The sequence below is a fragment of the Hippocampus bargibanti genome, linkage group LG18, assembly GCF_051943395.1.
Source record: "Hippocampus bargibanti isolate YZ-2025 linkage group LG18, ASM5194339v1, whole genome shotgun sequence".
Classification (NCBI taxonomy): Eukaryota; Metazoa; Chordata; class Actinopteri; order Syngnathiformes; family Syngnathidae; genus Hippocampus; species Hippocampus bargibanti.
Genome location: NC_142751.1, coordinates 5076156 through 5096454, shown reverse-complemented (window position 1 = coordinate 5096454; position 20299 = coordinate 5076156). Strand labels below are relative to the sequence as shown.

Genomic DNA, 20299 nt, shown 5'->3' with positions numbered 1-20299 from the left:
ACATATTTGTTAAATCATTTTGAGGTAGTGACAGGTATAGGCTCAGGAATGAGTACATTAGAGGGACAACTCATATTAGAGGCTTTGGAGAGAAAGTCAGAGAGGCCAGACTGAGATGGTTTGGACATGTCCAGAGGAGAGAGAGTGACTATCGGGAGAAGGATGCTGAGCCTTGAACTGCCAGGCACGAGACCGAGAGGAAGACCGAAGAGGAGGTTTATGGATGTGGTCAATGAGGACATGAAGGTAGCTGGTGTGAGAGAAGAGGATGCACAAAACCGGGATAGATGGAGGACATTGATTCGCTGTGGCGACCCCTGAGGGGAAAAGCCGAAAGGAAAAGAAGAAGAAGATAGAAATCACAAAATAACTTTAGTGTGTCAGATAAAACATTGTAAACTAGCTGTTTCTTGCTATGAATGAAAAGTCACACCAAGAGAAATTCAATGGGGGGGTGTTACGTCATGGCTGATTAATCACTCTCACACTCTGGATTGATTGTTTTGCTGCTACGGTATTTCCTTTTCCGATGGAACATGGGGCGGAGATTTACTGGAAAACAGCACGACGAGTGAAATCTTGAACATGCCAATTGGTCAAATTTAATTAACAGGCAGTGTTACTGACGAATCAGCAGGCTCAACATGGGGGATTTGAATAGATACATATAGTAACAGATACACGGCGATCAATGTAGTATACCCATCCGTGTGGTTGTGAGATCTGATAGCGCAGCTTCGCTGGCTATTACGACTCAATCTTCCTTGACGGGAAAGGGTGGTCCTTATACGGCCAGTTGCTCGCCCTTGATCCCAAAGATGGAACGTAACACTACTTATTTTTCCAATCTTTGGACTCAAATGACAATAATGTTAAAATAAGATTATACCTGGGCTAATACTGATGTCAATTTGGTAAGTAGTAACATTTCATGTATAACTGAAAACAAAATGGCGCAAGCGAGCTGGTGGGGTGATGTGATTCCACTAAATCAATACTTCTTTATTTCTCCTCCGATTCATTCCACGAAGAAACATATACTGTAATGTTAGTATCTAAGAAACTACAACATTATGCCTTTATGGAAAAAAATTCAGGAATATTAAGTAGAAATGTTACCCTGACGACTCAATGCACGGATCTCTATGGAGTCGTTTATGTTTTGGTCAGGTTGGTCGTAAACAACATTTTAGACAATGAATGTTTGACAATTAATTTTCTTTGACAGCCTATTATGACCATGGCGTTGACAAGAAGGTTCCAGCTATTTGTGCTGTTATGTTTGGCTTCGGCTTCAACTTCGTCTTCAGCAGGTCTGTTCGTTTCAATGCTGCGCACGTCACCCTTGCTGTTTTAAGTGCTGTGCACATTGTGGCCTCAAAATAAAATGTTCTTGTTTTTAATCCACCCAAAAATGTTTCCCAATATCAATACATTTTAGACGTTCAATAAAACAAACAGCAAATATGCTAAAGACAGTATTCCAAATTTAGAAAAAGTGACCCTTGAAACAACAAAATGTTCGAATACTATGACTAAATAATTTTTTTTTTGGCATGGATTAAAAGCCTGGGGCTGTTATGTATGTCCTGTTATATGAGATATTGAACCTCTTGGGACTCTCCTGTCCTATCTGAGCAAGCTGAACCAGAGGTATCTGGAGGATAATATTGTTACAATTCCAAAGGTCCTCAAGAAGGGATGCCTGGATGAAACCCCTATATCATCTTTGTCAAGATTATTCCTGACCAATGTTTATGAGAGAAATTATATTGGATTGGATTTGCCTTTATTAGTCTCGCAGTGGAGAAATTATATTCTTTACGACGGCAATATTTAAAGGCACTGTCTTAGTGAACTAGAGCAAATGTGAACTTAAATATTTGCCCCAATCATTAAGACTAATCCTCCAATACAGAAAAACATCTTTAAAACAACATTGTGGAATCAAAAAACATGTGGGTGGCACGGCAGTTGAATTGTGAGCATGTCCGCTTCACAGTGCAGAGGTTTGATTCAATGCCACTGCCTTCCTGTGTGCAATTTGCATTTTCCTGGTACTCAGGTTACCTTCCACACTCCAAAAACATGCACCATCAGTGAATTATTATTACCATCATCATAGTCTTCCGGACCGCTTTATTCTCACGAGGGTTGCGGGGGTGCCGGAGCCTATCCCAGGCGTCTGTGGGCACGAGACACCGTGCATTGGTTGCTAGCCGATCACAGCGCTCACAGAGACTAACAACCATTAACTCTCACACTCACACCGAGGGACAATTTAGACTGTTCAATCAGCCTGCCATGCATGTTTTTGGCATGTGGTAGGATAAACCGCACGTGGGCCCGGGTAGAATATGCCAACGCCACACAGCGAAGCCGGAGCAGCACATGTGTGAATTGAACATTCTTAATTGTGTCTAGGTGTAATTGTGAGTGTGAGTGGTTGTTTGGTTATGCATGCCCGTGACAATTGTGAAATGAAGCGAGTTAGTTAAAAGATGCATGGATTGACAAATACACTTGAGGCACTTAAATTAATTCATTTCATACTAATGGAATTAATATTTATTCAGAAAGCAGGACGTCCAAATACAATTGGGGGTGACATAAAGTACAAACAGCAGACAATTATCTCCCGTTTACATTGTGTACGAGGCCCACTGACTGTCAAAATGAATAGCTCAAAATCACTGTTATCTTTTGTAATTGTAATTGTATTTCAGAAACTGGAAGCCATTTGGTAATAACACCGCAATCTCCAGTGCTCCAGATTGGGACGAACTTCACAGCTACATGTGTGATCATTGGCACAACTGAAGCCACCGCAGATGACCTCTATTGGAATCTCTCACAGACCGTTATCCCAAGCAATCAGTACACTAAGATCAATGAGACGGCACTCAGTGTCACGATCCCGATCGACAATGAACAGTCAGAGTGGTTATTTTGCCACTCCAGGAAAAAGTCCTCCTATGTTTTCTTCAACAAAGGCAAATTTGTTCACGGGATCCACCTAACAAAAGCATGTAAGTTTTCTGTTAATTATTTTGAACTCATGACATTGGATTGGATTGGATTTGCCTTTATTAGTCTCACAGTGGAGAAATTTACATTTCACAGCAGCAAAGTGATGAAAGTAGAAAAAAGAAATACATGATCTGCTGGAAAGGCAGCCACTCTCGCGGCGCCGTCTTGAAGTCAAAAGAACAACAAAAAAAACCTAAATAACAAATAATATGACATGACAATAATATGACATTGATATGCTATAAAACGTTTTTCTGATGTCAGTTAGGGAAAAAAATGGTGTTGGTAGTCCTTTAAACGTTCGCTCCAATATGGACAGTGTGCTTCATAATGCGGGTTGCCTTCTGTACAGTATGTACCAATTTCCAAAATCTGTGACTGTGATGTGACTTTGTGATGCTTGACTGGTGTCGTGCTGACATGCTGTTGGAACTGAGGTAGAATGCAGACATTTAAGAAGAGATAATTTTCTTCCTCAGTTGTCAATGGCAACCAAGAATTTTCATTGTGGTACATCCCTAATTAATACTTTTCTCCAATGAAAGTCTACTTCAATTAAAGCTTAGGACCAATTCTAATTTTGTATCATGATGGTTAAGACAAGTAAGGATAGTTGATCTCAAGGGTCAAATTAGTTGGTAAATGTTAGAAGGTCATTAGGACTTGCTGTCAATTGGAAGTGTCACCAATGTGCCCTTGGCACTGCGAGCAATGCTAACCCAAGGGCCCTCAATTCAGGAGCATATCATTCAAAATGGCTGCGCCCTGAGATGTTCGATAATGTGTGCCTTAAATCTGCTTATTTCTTGTTATTTAATGGCAAAATTAATCAAAAATCATTGTTTTGCATGTTTAGGTCACATAGACACACAAAATTGTATTGCAAAGAATTTTGACTCGACCTCCAATTTAAGTTCGTTTCATCAGCCCAAAGTATGTAAATTCCATTTCACTCTTTCCTTTTCGTTTTTTACTTGGAGGCTAATAAAACAGGTCTGAAAATGAAATCATTAATCTCAACGGATAGGGAACAGTGTAAGCAAAAATGTTCAGAGTAAAACAAAAATGTGAAACCTGATGAAACCAGTGTAGTACCAGGCAAATAACTATCCTCATTTCATGTGGCGACCAATCACAGACCTGAAGGCTTTGATTTGATGACCTGAGGCCATATGTTGTCTGACTTCAACAGTGATTCTGAATTACTCAGACTTTCCAGGATTATTATAAATGTTATAGTATCCACTTGCATATAAGAAACACACTTTTTGTGTGTTTCACTGTTACAAATTATCTAAATTCCTCAACCTGAAATATAACCCTTTACTTGTTTACATGCTTATTTTTTTCAATGCCAATTTTAGATCCTCCAGAGAAGGCCAAGAATCTGACCTGCATCGCAGTTCAGGAAGTACATTACATGTCAAAAGACTTAAAGTGCACATGGGAACCACCAGAACACCACATCAAGGAAATGCCAACAACATATACGTTACATGTTGAAGTCATCCAGTAAGTATAATTAACTCATTCACTGCCATTCGAGAATTGAAAATATGACGTAGAGCGCCATTCCCGTTTTTGTTCAGGCTTTGTTTTTGCTTGTTTGGGTGCCGATAAAGCACTGATCATGGCCTCTAGCAATGTTTTTCCCCTTCCACTAGGAGGCATCATTTCCCTTTTTTCCATGTTAGCATTTTGTTTTCAACTTCAGCTTTTGTTAAAGCCTTATATAAACCGTTATGTACAGTATGTATTGCATTGATGAAACATTTCTTCAGCTGTCATCTGTACTTCTTTGAAGGTGTTGGACGTTTCGCTTCTCATCCAAGAGGCTTCGTCAGCGAACTAAAATTTGCTGGTAGCTCTGGCCCTATATATATATATATATATATATATATCTCCCCGTATTGGAGAGAGGTGGCGGTGCCAGACCTTTGCTATGATAGGTCCCTGCTCTAAGGTTGGGGGGAGCAGAGGACTATTCCCTGAGGCTACACTGATTACTTCTATTGTCCTGACTGATTATGGTCTACAACTGGCCTGATTGCCCCAAAGGCACAAGATTTTGGGTTGCCAACTCAAAATCTGATTGGTTAAAGCAACAGTTTCTTCGACACTTATTTTATGTGACAGGGCCCGCAGAATTGATTGTGAAAGCGTCCAGGTAGACTTCTGACCCTGGTGACAAATGATGGCTGAAATGTGATTGTCCTTGAGAGTTTTGAAAGGCGCTTCGGAATTAAATTATTATTATTATTATTATTATTATTATTATTATTATTATTATTATTATTATTATTGTTGTTATTGGTATTATTTTTATTGTTGTTATTATTATTATAAATACAGAGGAAGCACAGCACCGTAAACGCAATGAAAGGAACCTGAAAGACAATTTGGAATTATTTAACAATAATTCACAGATGTCTGTGATTCATTCATTATTAGGCCAGCAGAGAAGGCCTTGCAGACCCTGACATTCTACCACTGGTGGTTTCTAATAAACTCAAGTTTTCCTGAATGAATAAAGGACCAATGTTAATGTATTGGTTATTAGCATTTTGTCTGCAGTTCTGTTCCCTTGCTGCTTCACTTTACCTCTGCTTTTGCCCCACCAAAAATTCTGGACCGAGAGGGTAAAAAATATTTTTGGACTTTATCTCAGCATTTCTGTAATTCACTTTTAGAGTTTGCAAATAAGTGACAATATCTGCATTGTTAAGAACATTGAACCAGTAAAAAAATTAAAACATTGGCAGTGGAGTTAATGAGAGTTAAATGTTGTGACATTTTAAGACTGGAACCTGCATTTATGTGCGTGCCTTTTCAGGAACAATCAAGCCTACAATGTGTCAACACAAGAAAATACTGCTTCAGTGACAATGGAATCATTCCCCTTCCATTTGGACCTGGAAATTTGGGTCGTAGCTGGCAATCAACTGGGAACAATTGAGTCTGAACATTTGAAACAAGAAGCTACCTCGTTTGGTAAAATCCTGAATAATTGTGGCCATCTTTCTTAATGACAATTGTTTTTGTTCAAGTGAATCAATTTGGATTCTACACCAGTCCTGGAACTGCTCATGTGCGTGCGTGCGTGCGTGCGTGTGTGCGCGCGCGTGTGTGTGTGTGTGTGTGTGTGTGTGTGTGTGTGTGTGTGTGTGTGTGCCTGCGTCGTTGTAACTTTGACCCTCTAAAATCCCTGGACTCATTCTCTAATATCCTTTGTATAACCATTCAGAGGCAAAGTACGGTTGATGAATTGTTGGGTGTCGTCTTGGCCTCAAGATGCCATAATAATATCATGATTAAAAGGATGTCAGGTCCTTGTTAGAGAAGAACCATTTGTTCAAAAATACCGAAGCATTGAACTGGTTTAATGCCTTGTCATCGACAAGTTTAGGGAGTGACAAATCAAGTTAATCTCTAAAGGAAATGCATTTTATGTTCACCGTGGGATTTCACCCAAAAGCCAAATAACCATAACTTTTCGTGTCTATGTTGTTGATAATTAAAGAAGAGAAATGGTTATTTAAGCTCTCAACTCTGCTTCTTTTGTTTTAGCTAAAACAAACACTCCATCAGGAGTTGAAGTCTTTTCAGAGGAATCATTTCCCACATCGCTTCTCATAAACTGGAAACATCCAATTCCTAAACAAAAGATTGCATTAAAATACCAAATCAGGTATTGTCTCAATGGATCTCATAGTTGGATGAGTGTAAGTGTATTTTTTCTTACTTCTTGTTGTGGTTAAATGTAACAATAAGTAAAGTTTTGTGCTTTGAATTTAGTTATTTTGCTTTCTTTGTCATTTAGGTACCCGTGGTTCATATTACCAAAGATTCTGAGTCATTTAGACTTCAAAGCCTCCAACCTGATACAGCTTACACCATTCAGGTGCGCTGTAAACATGTCAACAAGGGATATGGATATTGGAGCAATTGGAGTGCTAACGTTACAGAGAAAACACATGAATATAGTGAGTATCACGGGTGATGATTTCCAATATAATGAGTTGACCACATTTGCAACACTACATTCACAAAGAAACAAATTAAAGAAAAACAAAACCTCTTTGGGGTTTTGTTGTCGAGTTATTTATTTTTTATTTTTACAACAATCAAATCTGTTAAAGATTGTAATGAGATCTTGCTGAAACCTTTTGTTTTTTCTTTTTCTTTGGCATAGGACCAACAAGTAAACCAGATTTATGGAGTATAATTACAGACGGTGAACGCACTAATGAGCGTCAGGTCAAGTTTATTAGTAAGGTAAGTTTATTGTTTATAATTTTATCTGTGGTTTTATTTCTCTTGCTGTTTTTGACTGTAAAGTGTCCTTGAATGTTCTGAAAGGTGCTTATAAATAATAATTAAACAAAGAATAATCATAATTTCTTCTTCTTCTTATTATTATTATTAAGTTCCATCATCTCATTCAAGTAAAGTGTTATATAGGTATATAATTCTTCTTCTTCTTCTTCTTCTTCTTCTTCTTCTTGTTCTTCTTCTTCTTCTTCTTCTTCTTCTTATTATTATTATTATTATTATTATTATTAAATTCCATCATCTCATTCAAGTAAAGTGTTTTATATCTATAGAATGCTATACATATATATATATATATATATATATATATATATATATAATGTTATAAAGGTCGAAGTCACCGGTGTCAAAATAAAGAACCGTGGGTCAGATCCGACTAGTCACTTAACTCATTTACTGCCAGACATGCACAAATAATAATAATAATAATAATAATAATAACAATAATAATAATAATAATACATTTAATTTATAAGCGCCTTTCAAAAGTCTCAAGGTCACTTTACAGTCACAGGATAACTTTTTCTGTGGGTGAGCAGCGGCAGCCGCATGCGCCGGCGTTCACTCAACCCGGAATAACTCAAATATTGGAGATAGAAAGCTAGCTAGCTTTGATAAGAACCAGAACCAGCCTGACAAACTGTCATCCCTGGGTAATAAATTGAGCCTTAGTCGGAAAGGAGTATTTGTTGATACCCAACCTCAGACTCTCTTCTTTCATAAGAAAAAAACGTTCAGTTCTACCTTATTTGGTTCTGGAGATATCGGCTGTTAAAAGCAGGGGGTTTCATCCCGATTTTTCCCAAAAAGGCGAGAAAATGAAAAGAAAAAAAAGCGACCCGCAAAAAAAAAGCAAAACCCGGGAAAGGCGTTCTGCGGCACACTTTGAATTCCTGAATAAATTTGTCAATGGCAGCGAATGAGTTTATTTTATGTGGCCTGCGAAAGCAAATCATGAACCAAAATTTCCAATCGCCATAAATAATACACAATCTTCTCCTTTTCCTTTCGGCTTTTCCCCCCCGAATCAGTGTCCTCCGAATCAGTGTCCTCCATCTTGAGAGGTTTGATTCACAAAATTGTTTTGGCCAATCTTTCATTGGATTTATGGGGAGTGGCACAATAAAAGACTAGCTTGTGTCCCCAAAACCAACAACTCTATGAACTTAATAATGATGATGTTTGATAAAAGGCAATGACGATAATAATAATAATTGAATCAGAAAATATAGGGTTATCTTACATAAAGAAATTGATTACTTTTTGTGCGTGTCTACGTGAAAGGTTGCAATAACAGTCCTTATTCTTCACTTCTGATTTTAAAACTAGTTACCCATCAATTCGGTGTTTGTGGTATATGTAACATGTGGAGGTGATTGAAAATGCATTTGGTTTCCCAAAATTCATCATGGCTCTCCAAGGGAAACTAACTGTGGCCCATGACAAAATTTAGTTTGACACCTCTGGTCTGAGTATTATTTAAAATGCACATATTGATGTGGGCATGTATGTGCGGGAGAACATGATATATTTTATTTATTAGTCAAACATCGGCATATTATGTATTTATATAAATGTATACAAAATCAATGGTTGTAGAACTTGGTAATAAACATGAAGTGTGTCACAATACCACAAAAGAATGTTTTGACAGCACTTTTCTGTCAAATCATTGGATCCTTTGTGCAGCAGTTTACTCCCTGAACTAATCGTTACATACAATCACTTACTTTGCCACAACAGAATCCTGTGTTGTCAAATGGAAAGATAACGGCCTTCAAGATGAAGATTCACACGCGGAAAGAAGACATGATGAATAGAAATACATCGTGGGAGAATATTCCTGTCATGGGCCCAGAGGCTGACGGCTTCCGTAGCCACAAGTTCACAATCTTAAAACAGATGACCCTGCCGGACAACATAACTGCCCGAGTGTATGTCACTGCCGTCAATTCTGCGGGGGAGTCTCCTCAGGCATCTATCGGTATCCCAGAGAGAGCGCTTGGTAAGTAGCTTTGTGTTTATGTAAGTGGAATAAAGGCATCAGAAATAAATATTGTACAATCATGCTCTTCTATATTGTTTCTAATGGAACTAAAATGATACTCACAATGTTTACATGATACTCACTACGATAACTGTACTTCCTTTCAAATCAATTGTTTTCCCAAAAATGTCTGTAGGAAGAGTAATTTTGTTGGATACATTTCAGATCTGGACCCGGTGGAGAAATTTAAAGTGCACCCACAAGGGGACACATTTATCCTTAAATGGAATCCTCCCAACAATGCAGCTGTGACACAATACGTTGTGCAGTGGGTTAGTGCAAATGACATGGACTGGCAGAAGGAAAACAAAAGCACCCAACAAACTACTATCAAAGGTAACTTCCCACTTCCTTTTTTCCCCATTCAGTGATGACCAATCAGTCATTTGTTAGAAATAATATTGCACTTTGATAAATTTGTGAGGTCGTTAAAAGAAACTTTTTCTGCTGACAGTCACCTTGTTCCAAGAATTAAAGCATGCTTCACTTTATTGTATTTCTCTTACCAAAGGCAACATTGAGAAGTTTAGATGCTACAACATATCTGTATATCCCATATACTCTGGATGGATGGGAAAAGCAGCAAGAGTAGAAGCCTTTCTTGAGGAACGAGGTAAGGGTCCATGATCATCGTGTCTTAAATGCTAATTGACACTTCCACCAGGAGGTCCATTTCATGACCGTTCAGATCAAGATTGCGTTTTAGCTGTGCAATGACAATGTGTTAATTACATATTCGAGTAGACTTGACACAAGGTGCAAGTTTTCACTGAACATAGAAATCAAATGTGAAACAGTACAGTGCACTGTCCTGACAGAACCCCAAAACAAGGAGACACACTGTGTTGGAACCTCCTCCTGTTAACCCCTTCAGTGACAAGGGCTATTACAGAGGATAGTTTATCGTGTTATCAGGTTACAGGATTAAAATACATACTTTGATTCAATTATTAAAGAAGCAGAATATCTACAATAGCCAAATGTCTAAAATATCAAAGTAGTTTCCCTCTCAATATACTGGTGAGTCCTTGTGATACTTCTGCGTGAACGGTTACAAGTTTAGGTTAAGGATATGCTTCCTTGTAACACTTGCAAAGATTTAATCTTAATAAATTTTTTAAGTCTAAGTCCAACCCCAATTCTGATAAATTGGGACATTGTTTTGAACATGAATAAAAACAGGATACAATGCTTTGTAACTCATGTCAATGTGTTTACAGAACGTAGTTGACTTCCAAAAAGTACAGTATAAATGCAAGCTGCACCAAGAAAATTTTAAAATAATACAACCTAAACACATTTCTGGTGTGCATACATACACCTTTTACCAAGGGTGTCAAACTCATTTTTTTCCCGTAGGCCACATTGTCGTTACGGTTGCCTCTCAGGAGCCGTTATGAATTTGTGGATTCCATTAGAATGTTTAATCCCCTCCACATTTTACATATAGAACGCTTTTCTGCTGTGAAATGTAAATTTCTCCACTGCGAGACTAATAAAGGCTAATCCAATCCAACAAATTAATGAATAACTTGTTCTCAAATTTCAAGTAAAAAAATAATGACTGTTATTCTGGTTTACATGGGACAATTTAAAATGTTGGTTCGGTCTTTAGCAAGCATCACAAGTTTGATTTGCTTTCTCGGACCGAATAAAAAGATGTGGCGAGTCAGATTTGGCCCCTGTGTCTTGACTTTGACATCTGTGCCTTATACAGTCTATCAATGGTTCTTAACGGTGTTTGAGTTACTGATCCCCACCAGTACATTTGCACATTCGCTGAACCCTTCATCATTGACAAACAAAAATACGACTTTTTTATAAATTCAAAACATGGAAAAAACATTTATTAAAACCCAAAACAAGAAAGTAAAATTACATGACAAAGACATACTTTTTAAAAATAATATTAGGTACTATCACAACAAAACAAGAAAATAAAATTACTTGACAAAGGCATCGTTTTTTTTTACATTGAATTACGTACTATCACAACTATCACAGGCTGACTACTGAGTCGTGATGGGAAAATGAGGCATCATGAAGCAATGAGGCACTTTTTATTATATGTACTTTTATATTCCTGACATTTTTCTTACTTTTACTCCAAAAAAAACCAATCATTTCGGTTATAATTACTTGATGTTCTGTTCTTTGTATCTTTATTTTTTCAGCTCCTCTGTCAGGCCCTTCCGTTCGACTTAATGGTAAACCAGGACGAAATCAAGCAGAGCTTATGTGGAACGAAATTCCTCAACACGAACGGCAAGGCTTCATCACAAACTACACAATTTTCTATTCAAGTGGGACTAAACGCTGTATGTATCTGTGGTGACTTCTTGAGGTAGTTTTGGATATTTCTTCATATTCCCCTCAAAAAGCATTGGAACAATCTCTTCTTTTTGCTTTAGACTGAAACACTTTTGCTTGGAAGTCAAAAGAATATGAGACATGGGCCAACCACGAAATAATTGGATTTGCATCACAGTTCAAGAGTCAAAATTCACCTCGAACACATTGAAACATAAAAGGCGGACATTTGTGTGGCTGTAGCGATAATAGTGGTCACTAGTAACAGTGTGAGGCGCTTCTGATTATAAACAAAGAGATGTCAATTTTGAAACTTAGACAACACCTATGCACCTTACATAAGGTGCATAGAATAGAAGCCAAAATAGTGGCTGCAGTTGTGCTATGCGTAAAGTTAATAAATTACAAGAGAGGTTTATTTTTCGAGAGCCTTTACAACTTGCTTATAGCACATTTGAAATACAATGTACAAGAAATGAGAATATTGAACAATATGTTGTCAGTAGTTTACTATGCCTTATCTATTGTCTTCATTTCATTACGGCTGCATTCAGAGCTCAGTTATTGTCATTGAAGATCTAACATGAATCAAAATGAAAGCAATTCTAAAGAATCATGTTATTAATCAGCTATTTCTTTTCTCATAAATTACTAAATAAACGCAACCAAGCTCGTTGGCAGGATCTTCCATCATGCAAAAAGGGCAAGGAGTGAAAGACAAAAAACACTATAGATAAATCAAACCTATCATTAACATCGCTATTCCACTACATGGTGCCAGAATCGAACTTTATTGATCTTCTCAAATAGCAAAGGCAAGATTTTCAGGGAAGAACAGAGGTTTAAAAAAACAATAAACAAATGTGTGAACACCTCACATATGTGCCACATATTCTTTTGATACAATACATATTGATTTATATAATATTTTAACGACAGCTGTCGCTGTAACATAGCGCTTAACATGGACAATTTAACATGTCAAACCCACAGTTTCAGTCTTCCAATTCTTTAGTAGGGGAATTTCCTTTTCTTGAATTAAAACAAATCCCTATAAATCTGTTTTCCCCAATGAGCAGCAATCACCGTACCAGCGACCGTCACCTCATACGTCCTGACTTCACTGTCAGCTAACACCAAATATGATGTCTGGATCAGGGCATCCACCAATGGAGGCTCGACCGATGGCACAAACCATTCATTTACCACCCTGAAATATGGTAAGTGGATCACCTGCTGCACAAAGAGTTTTGAGGTGTTTCACGCTTGTGGAAGAGGGCATAATGTTGAAAGTTTGCTCAAATAGATTAGCGATGGATTTACTTTAAAAATCCCACAAGAGAAATATTCGATCATCCACATTGAAATGAGCATTGTTTCAAACGAATTGATAACACAAATGCAAACATTGAAGATTCTACAGCCCATTTTTATTTTGATGCTGCTACTCAGAAACCAAGTCCTCAGAGTTGCCACAGCAAATTAGACAATTTATTTTGTTTCTTTTATGTAAAAAAAAATATTTATTATCAGACCGTGAGCTCCAAACGAGCAATTTGATTGAACAACAGGGAGACACTCCGTTCACACTGTTAATGGGTGCACATTTGCTCCGTCAGTTGGCTCGATTCACCCTTCCCAGCTGACTTTGTCTAACTTTTGATGTTTGCTCGTTTCCCACAAAATGACATACAATACAATTGATATTGATTTATGTAATGCTTTCGGAAGCTGTAACAAAACCCCTAACAAAACATTGATGATATCAATAAAAATACATATGTAAAAGTGTCGATAACTGATGTACCCTTATTTTAAAGGACAACCGACGTCTCCGGACAAGTTGTGTCCATAATTTGTAAAATGGCTTCAAATGACTTCTACTGATCGTATTTTAATAAGATTCCACCGCACATAGCTATATTTTACATTTTAAGACTTGCGCTGAATATTCAGGAAGTCTTGTTTTTGAGTTGGTGACGAGTCCGTACGTGAAGTCATTGAAGGAACGCCCCTGACCGGAAAAAAAGGACTAGTTTTAGCAGTCCTTCCATCACTTCAATGCAGTTTTCTGTGCTTGTTTGGTCTGAAAACGTCATGTTGCACCAAAAAGAGCCAGAAGAGGGCGACCAGGCTCCATATAAGGAATTTATCAGCCTGTGGAAACGGGCTGATTAATTCCTTACAGGGAGCTTGGTCGCCATTTTCTGCCTCTTTTCTGGGACGCTACATTGCAGTCCAGATGCCTCAAAATGACACGGAAGGACTTCTTTAATCAATTCCAAACATGTATGCTTTCCTCTTCAGAACTATTTGAATCATATTCGTAACTAGATGTGTAACAAGAAAGCATATTCTCCGAATCTGAAGCCATTGTTATGATTCTCCAGCAATGCAAGACGTCTTGGCGTGACGTCACGAACTGGGGGCCAATTCGCAGCTCAATTTTTTGCAGATTTTGGACACTTGAAGTCATTTTTATTGGTGTTTTGCATTTGAATAAAAATTTCATACTGCGTGTTTTGGGTATTTTAGATGCTATAAAACGTTTTTCTGATGTCAGTTAAAAAACAAAAAAGTGACGTCGGTTGTCCTTTAAGTCCTCATCCAATACAGTGATACCTCAGTTTACGAACTTTATTGATGTGTTCGCCGAAAAGTGTGTCTTTCAAAAATTTATTTCCCATGGGAAATCATTAAAAAATCTGTTTCGAGGTCCCCATAAATCATAATTTTCTAATAAATAAGCCTTAAAACTCCACAAAATATACCTTATTTTATGTATAATAAATGTGCTATTGTATTGTAATTAAAGAATTAAAGTGTACTGCATAATAAAGTCGTTTTATTTATCTTTGTGATGGTAGTTGATGTAGTTGCCTCGGATGATATCCGAGTGAAGTTGCCATGCTTTCTAGGTGATAATACCCTCACTCACACTGTCCATTGCTAGCTGCTTTTCGTTAATTCAAATCAACAGAAGTTTTTCAACCTCTTCTATTGCCTGATACCTTTGCTGTGAAAACACAGAAACACCCTTAGCCACACGTAGCAATGGTCGACTTAGCTAAGTCACACAAACGCACACTTTGTTCGTGTTTTTCGATGATCTCCTTCTTCTGCTCGACCGTAATTTTGTTTTGTGTCCTCTTCGGCTTAACACTAGCCTGCGGTCGGGTCCTTTTCAGTCCCAAAAAAGCAAAAATATATAAGAAACGACGTCTGCACTGAGTGCACTCACAGAAAGTGGGTGGAGAAAAATAGTCCGGCAGCCACTGTGGCGCTGTTCGGCCGTGTGGTTTGGTGTTCTTCCGCCGAAAACTAGTCCGCCAGCCATTGTGGCGCTCCGTGTGTTTCCCGAAAGCTAGTTCGTATGGCAAGATTATATTCTCGCAAATTTAATGTTCGTAAGGCAAAAAGTTCGTTAGCTAAAGCGTTCGTAAGCTGAGGTATCACTGTATTTACTTTTCCAACATACAGTAGCCGAGAATCGTTGAGGTTGTCAAATCTGTGGTACAATTGTTCTGAAATGTTGTTTGTTTCCCACAGCGCCTGGTGAGATCGAGATGATTGTGGTTGGAGTTAGTCTTGGCTTTCTCTTTGTGGTTCTGTTAACCATGTTGCTGTGCATCTACAAAAAAGATGTGTAAGTAGATGAGGATTAATTGAATGTCTTTGATACAAGTAGGAAGGAGCTCTGTCTCTTCGTGATGACATCTTGAAAAGGAGAACACTTTTTATCTTATCCTCTTAGATGCTACTGCCAAATGGTCGGATTTCCAGAACGATTCAAACAATTTTTGCCAATATGCATTGGAAACACCAGTAATGCCAATTGTTTTATTTTTGCTTTCTGGATCTGACACACAAATTAGCGTTCTTTGCAAATGAAAAGGCATTGTTTTAAATGTGCAAAATATTTAGAACAAAAAAGTTTGAAGTTGATTTAATTGATATTTGTCTTAATATTTCTTTTTTTTCATGTTCACTTGCTGGTGTGTTGGTGTCAAGCCCAAATGCAGTCACTTTGTTAACATTGTTTTCCTCTCCTACAGAATCAGGAAGAATTTATGGCCTTGGATCCCAAACCCGGGAAAGAGCACCATTGGAAACTGGTCCCCTGATTATCCTTTAAAAGTAAAGACTGTCATTAAAATGATTGGACTAATCCAGTCTCCAGTGCTGTTATAAAAACAAATTATGCAGACGATGCTTTCAGTACTTTAAATGTATTTACGTGACATGAACATTTTGTCATATTAATATGTACTATGTTGACTGCTCTGAGAGTACTGCTTCAAAACAGTAAACAGTATACATTGTAATTTTAGTGAAAAACAACGGTGCGGTGCCACAATCATTTCAATACTTATAATTACTTATCACAACTTTAACATTCAATGTCAAATTGAAATCTTTAGGGCTCATTTTTGTCACTCAACTGCCTTTTAAAGGCAAACAATTATTCACAGTCATCAATGCTGTTTTGTAGAAGGAGTTAATGGCGACTCCAGGTATCCATTAATATTACCTACACCTTTGATGGGGACATAGTAGTATTGGTAGTAGTGGTAGTGGTAGTAGTAGTAGTAGTAGTAATACATAAATAATAACTAAATATCTCCAACTGGACTCCAAGACGGATGAGTCAGGCGCCTTCACAATCATGAGGACATCTGCTGACTTGACTGACCCCCACAAGGAAGGCAGGCGACAAAAAGTTGTTGCTGGTTCTCAAAGCAAAGCAACAAAATGTTTACCGGAAAATAATTTTATGATGAAAAACCTACTGAAATATTTGTGGGATTTTCACTATGAGTTGACTCAGGCAAAAGAAAGTATAACACCCACTGAGAAAAAATGTGTCAAGGAAATTATTATTATTATATTATTATGGTTATTATGATTATTATTATTACTATGTGGCTGGCTTTCAATTTGCTATCTATTAGCTATTTGGCTGGCTCGCTAGCTATCTAGCTGGCTATCTATTAGTAAGACAGCTATCTAGCTACCTAGCTAGCTGTCTATCTATTGGCTAGCTATTCGCTGGCTAGCTTTCTATCTATTTGAGTTACTTCCGGGTTGAGTGAACGCTGGCGCGTGTGGCTACTGCTGCTCACCCACAGAAAAACGTATCCTGTGACTGAAAAGTAACCTGGAGAGTTTTGAAAGGCGCTCATAAATGAAATGTATTATTATAAACCTGTATATCAATAGTACCATTGACACGTTGTCACTATTTGGTGAATTTCTTGAAATGCGAGCCTTATCCCAAAGGAATGTAACATGAGTTATACATTTTAATGCATCTTGCACAGTTGCTATTTTCAACATTGTCTCTTTCCGTTCCACCACAGCCAGAGACACCAAATGAGAACTTTCTGTCTGGCATCAGTGTGCTTGATGTGGACTCAAGTGATGGAAAATCGATGTCTGAGGAAGACAAAACGAGCCTGGTTCTCAAGAAGGAAAAATATCTGTCTGAAGAGCACAGCAGTGGCATCGGAGGCTCCTCTTGCATGTCTTCACCTCGTCAGAGTGTGTCTGACAGCGATGAGGGTGCTGACATTGCTGACACCACAGCCAGCACTGTTCAGTACTCCTCAGTGGTGGCCTCAAATGGTTACAAAGGCCAAACCCCAAATGCCCAACCTCAACAGCTCATTTTCTCGCGTTCCGAATCCACCCAGCCACTTCTGGACTCTGAAGAGAACCCGGACCTTTTGGTGAAGGAGGGCAGTACAGCTGCCCAACCGTTCTCACCACTGCCTTGCTTCTCACGCTCCGCATGGAACCAAGACAGTGGCAGCATTCCTGAAATGGACCAGCTGGAGGTGGAGCCACAGGAGGTCCTGTTGTCACCCCCGGGAGAGGACAGTGAGCAGAAAACAACTGCAGGCGGCCAGTCCCTCTCCAGCTACATGCCACAGCTAGGTTGCTATAGGCCACAGTAAGAACGATTACAGGACGAGCCTGTGGTTTATAGACGATGTAACAAATGATGTGCCAGTGTTGCTGTTGCATGTTCATTTCAAGTCTTTGGTGATCCCAAACGGATAACATTAGTTCTGTTTGCTCTTAACAAAGCAGTACAGAATTACAACGTCTCTTACAATGATTAAGAAAGATATAAGCATTTGCTGATTACATGTTCCGACTGCTATCTACTTAATACAAATAAAATCAATGCTATGTTAGGTTGCCTCGCAAATGCTTTCAGCACATTATTATTTATAATAACACATTTCATTTATAAGCGCCTTTCAAAATTCTCAAGGACACTTTACAGTCACCGGGTATTTTTTTGCGCAGGTGAGCAGCGGCAACCACCCGCGCCAGCGTTCACTCTCCCCGGAAGTAAAGGTAAAAATAAATATTATTGTTATCATTCTTATTATGAATGACGCAGCCAATCTTGGCAAAACGTTGTCCTCACCAGTGACGTTTGGCTGTTTTACGAGATGTAATGACGTAGGTCCTACTTGGCTCTTTGTAAGAATTTGTTGAGCACCAATTAAACAGCACGCTGGCTGCGAACCAAGTTTTTTTTGGGTGTGGGGGGCTAGGGGGGTCGTAACGTTAACGGCCATTGAGAGGAAACCATAACTACAATGTGGCCCGTGCAAAAAAATGACTGACACCCCTGCTGTAGTGTGACTGATGCTGGTCATTGTATTGTTTGTTACTCTTGTTTTTTTTAAATATTGCCTAATATTTTTGCTTTCCAATTACAGTATTAGTATTGAGTTAGTAGCTTGCTTTCAGTGTCAAAATTACATTTCCATAACTTTGCAGTAGTCACTGACTTCACTTGCTCAACTTCCAAGTGCATGTAGCGTAGGTTCAGTTCCCACTCAGTCACACTGCGGATGTGAGTGCAAACATTTTTGCAGTCTTTTTATGTACCCTGCAGTCGATTGCTAAATGATCCACTACGTTGGTTTGATAGACTTTGTATCATGGGTATACCACCAATGCACTTTTCGAGCTAATTCTACATATTGCATTTCAAAATGTCACTTGAGTATGGGCAGAAGTGTGTGCCTTTTTTTTTAATGTAACGGGCATTTAAACAAAGCCATTTTGAGACTATGTGATTTATGGTGTCGTTTTTATTACATTGGTCACAATCTTCATCTTAATTGTGAACTCGGATTCCGATCATGTCACAAGCTCACACTAACATATTCATATTGTCAGTGCTTATTTCAGTTGTGTTTTGGAGTGCCTTTCATTCTGAAAATAAACATAACAGTTTATCACACTATTTGTCAGCTGAGGAACAGAAGTGATCACACATACATGTAGAAGAGAATGTATGTCAATATGAAGGGACTTAAAAAACGGGTCTGGTGAAGCTCGGTGTACTGATTCAAATCTTTGAACTAAGTAACAAAAAAGTACCAACTCTGAAATAATAAAAGTGAATTGTGGTCCATTATAGACAAGCTGATTTTTTTTTTAGGAACGAAGTCTTCCTTAAAGGGCAACCGACACCATTTTTTTGTTTCCTAACTGACATCAGAAAAACGTTTTATAGAATCTAAAATACCCAAAACACGCAGGCTGATATTTTTAGTCAAATGCAAAACACCAATAAAAATGACTTAAAGTGTCCCAAAATTGCCTCAAAATGAGCTCGGAATTGGGCAGATTCAGAAAGTCCCGCCCCCTTCTTCGTGACATCACTATTGGTCACACACTGCCTTGCTCCAGAATCAAAACAATGGCTTCAGAGAGTTCAGATTCAGAGAAGGTGCTTTCTTGTTACTCATCCAGTTATGAATATGATTCAAATAGTTCTGAAGAAGAAAGCATAAACGTTTGCAATCGATTAAAGGAGTCATTCCGTATCAATTCGAGCCATCTGGACTCCAATGTAGCGGCCAGAAAATGCACAAGATGGCGCACAAGCTCCGTTGAAATGGGCTAATTTGTCTGCTGGGAATTTGTGTAAACTTACACCTTCTTTATGCGTGTTACCGTAATTGGCTGTGTCACACAACGATTCACCATTGCGTTATTTATGTACTTTCCCTTCTAATTTCGCGATCAACATGGTGTTTTCAGATGGAAAAAAAGTACCCAAAATTCATTGTGTGTCGCTTTCTCGGTCACGGGCGTTCCCTCTGTGACGTCACATAGGAAATCGTCAACTCAAAAACAAGACTTCATGAATATTTAGCGCGAGTCTTAATACGTAAAATATAGCTATATGCGGTGGAATCTTTATAAAATGCGCTCAGTAGAAGTCATTTGAAGGGGTTTTACAAATTACAGACACAACTTGTCTGGAGGTGTCGGTTGTCCTTTAACAAAGTTTGCATGCAGTCTTTTGTATTAAAAAACAGGCCTTCTGCATGTAAAGAATAAGTACTAATTTCAGCTTGTGAGGAAATTGGAAGTGTTAACATTGATATGTTTGTTCAGAATAAATCCCTAATATTCATTCCAATCATTTTCTGAACTTCTCCACCTCCAACGAGGTCTTGTGGAAGTCCCCAACATCTCAGAATGTCCACAAATCTGGGGCAGGCCACCAGATATTTTGCAGTGATCAATTTTCAATGATCAAAT

At 38.3% G+C, this 20299-nt stretch overlaps 1 protein-coding gene across 1 annotated transcript; it reads left to right on the top strand.

The window, feature by feature from the left end:
* Positions 1 to 754: 754 nt before the first annotated feature.
* Positions 755 to 18986, top strand: il6st (interleukin 6 cytokine family signal transduce). The gene is made up of 16 exons (XM_089020235.1): positions 755 to 914; positions 1229 to 1313; positions 2727 to 3029; positions 4395 to 4542; positions 5864 to 6021; positions 6598 to 6752; positions 6851 to 7013; positions 7223 to 7305; positions 9106 to 9367; positions 9575 to 9745; positions 9921 to 10022; positions 11584 to 11727; positions 12799 to 12939; positions 15269 to 15365; positions 15775 to 15856; positions 17080 to 18986. The coding sequence occupies exons 2-16, from the start codon at positions 1235 to 1237 to the stop codon at positions 17674 to 17676; spliced, it is 2685 nt and encodes an 894-aa protein (XP_088876361.1). The 5' UTR covers positions 755 to 914; positions 1229 to 1234; the 3' UTR covers positions 17677 to 18986.
* The last annotated feature ends 1313 nt before the right edge of the window (positions 18987 to 20299 follow it).

Bases quoted from the DNA above. Each gene is read 5' to 3' on its own strand.
- il6st (XM_089020235.1), top strand. From the start codon at position 1,235: ATGACCATGGCGTTGACAAGAAGGTTCCAGCTATTTGTGCTGTTATGT. The intron at 4,543-5,863 runs GTAAGTATAATT...GTGCCTTTTCAG, and splicing joins TTACATGTTGAAGTCATCCA to GAACAATCAAGCCTACAATG. The intron at 9,746-9,920 runs GTAACTTCCCAC...CTCTTACCAAAG, and splicing joins CCAACAAACTACTATCAAAG to GCAACATTGAGAAGTTTAGA.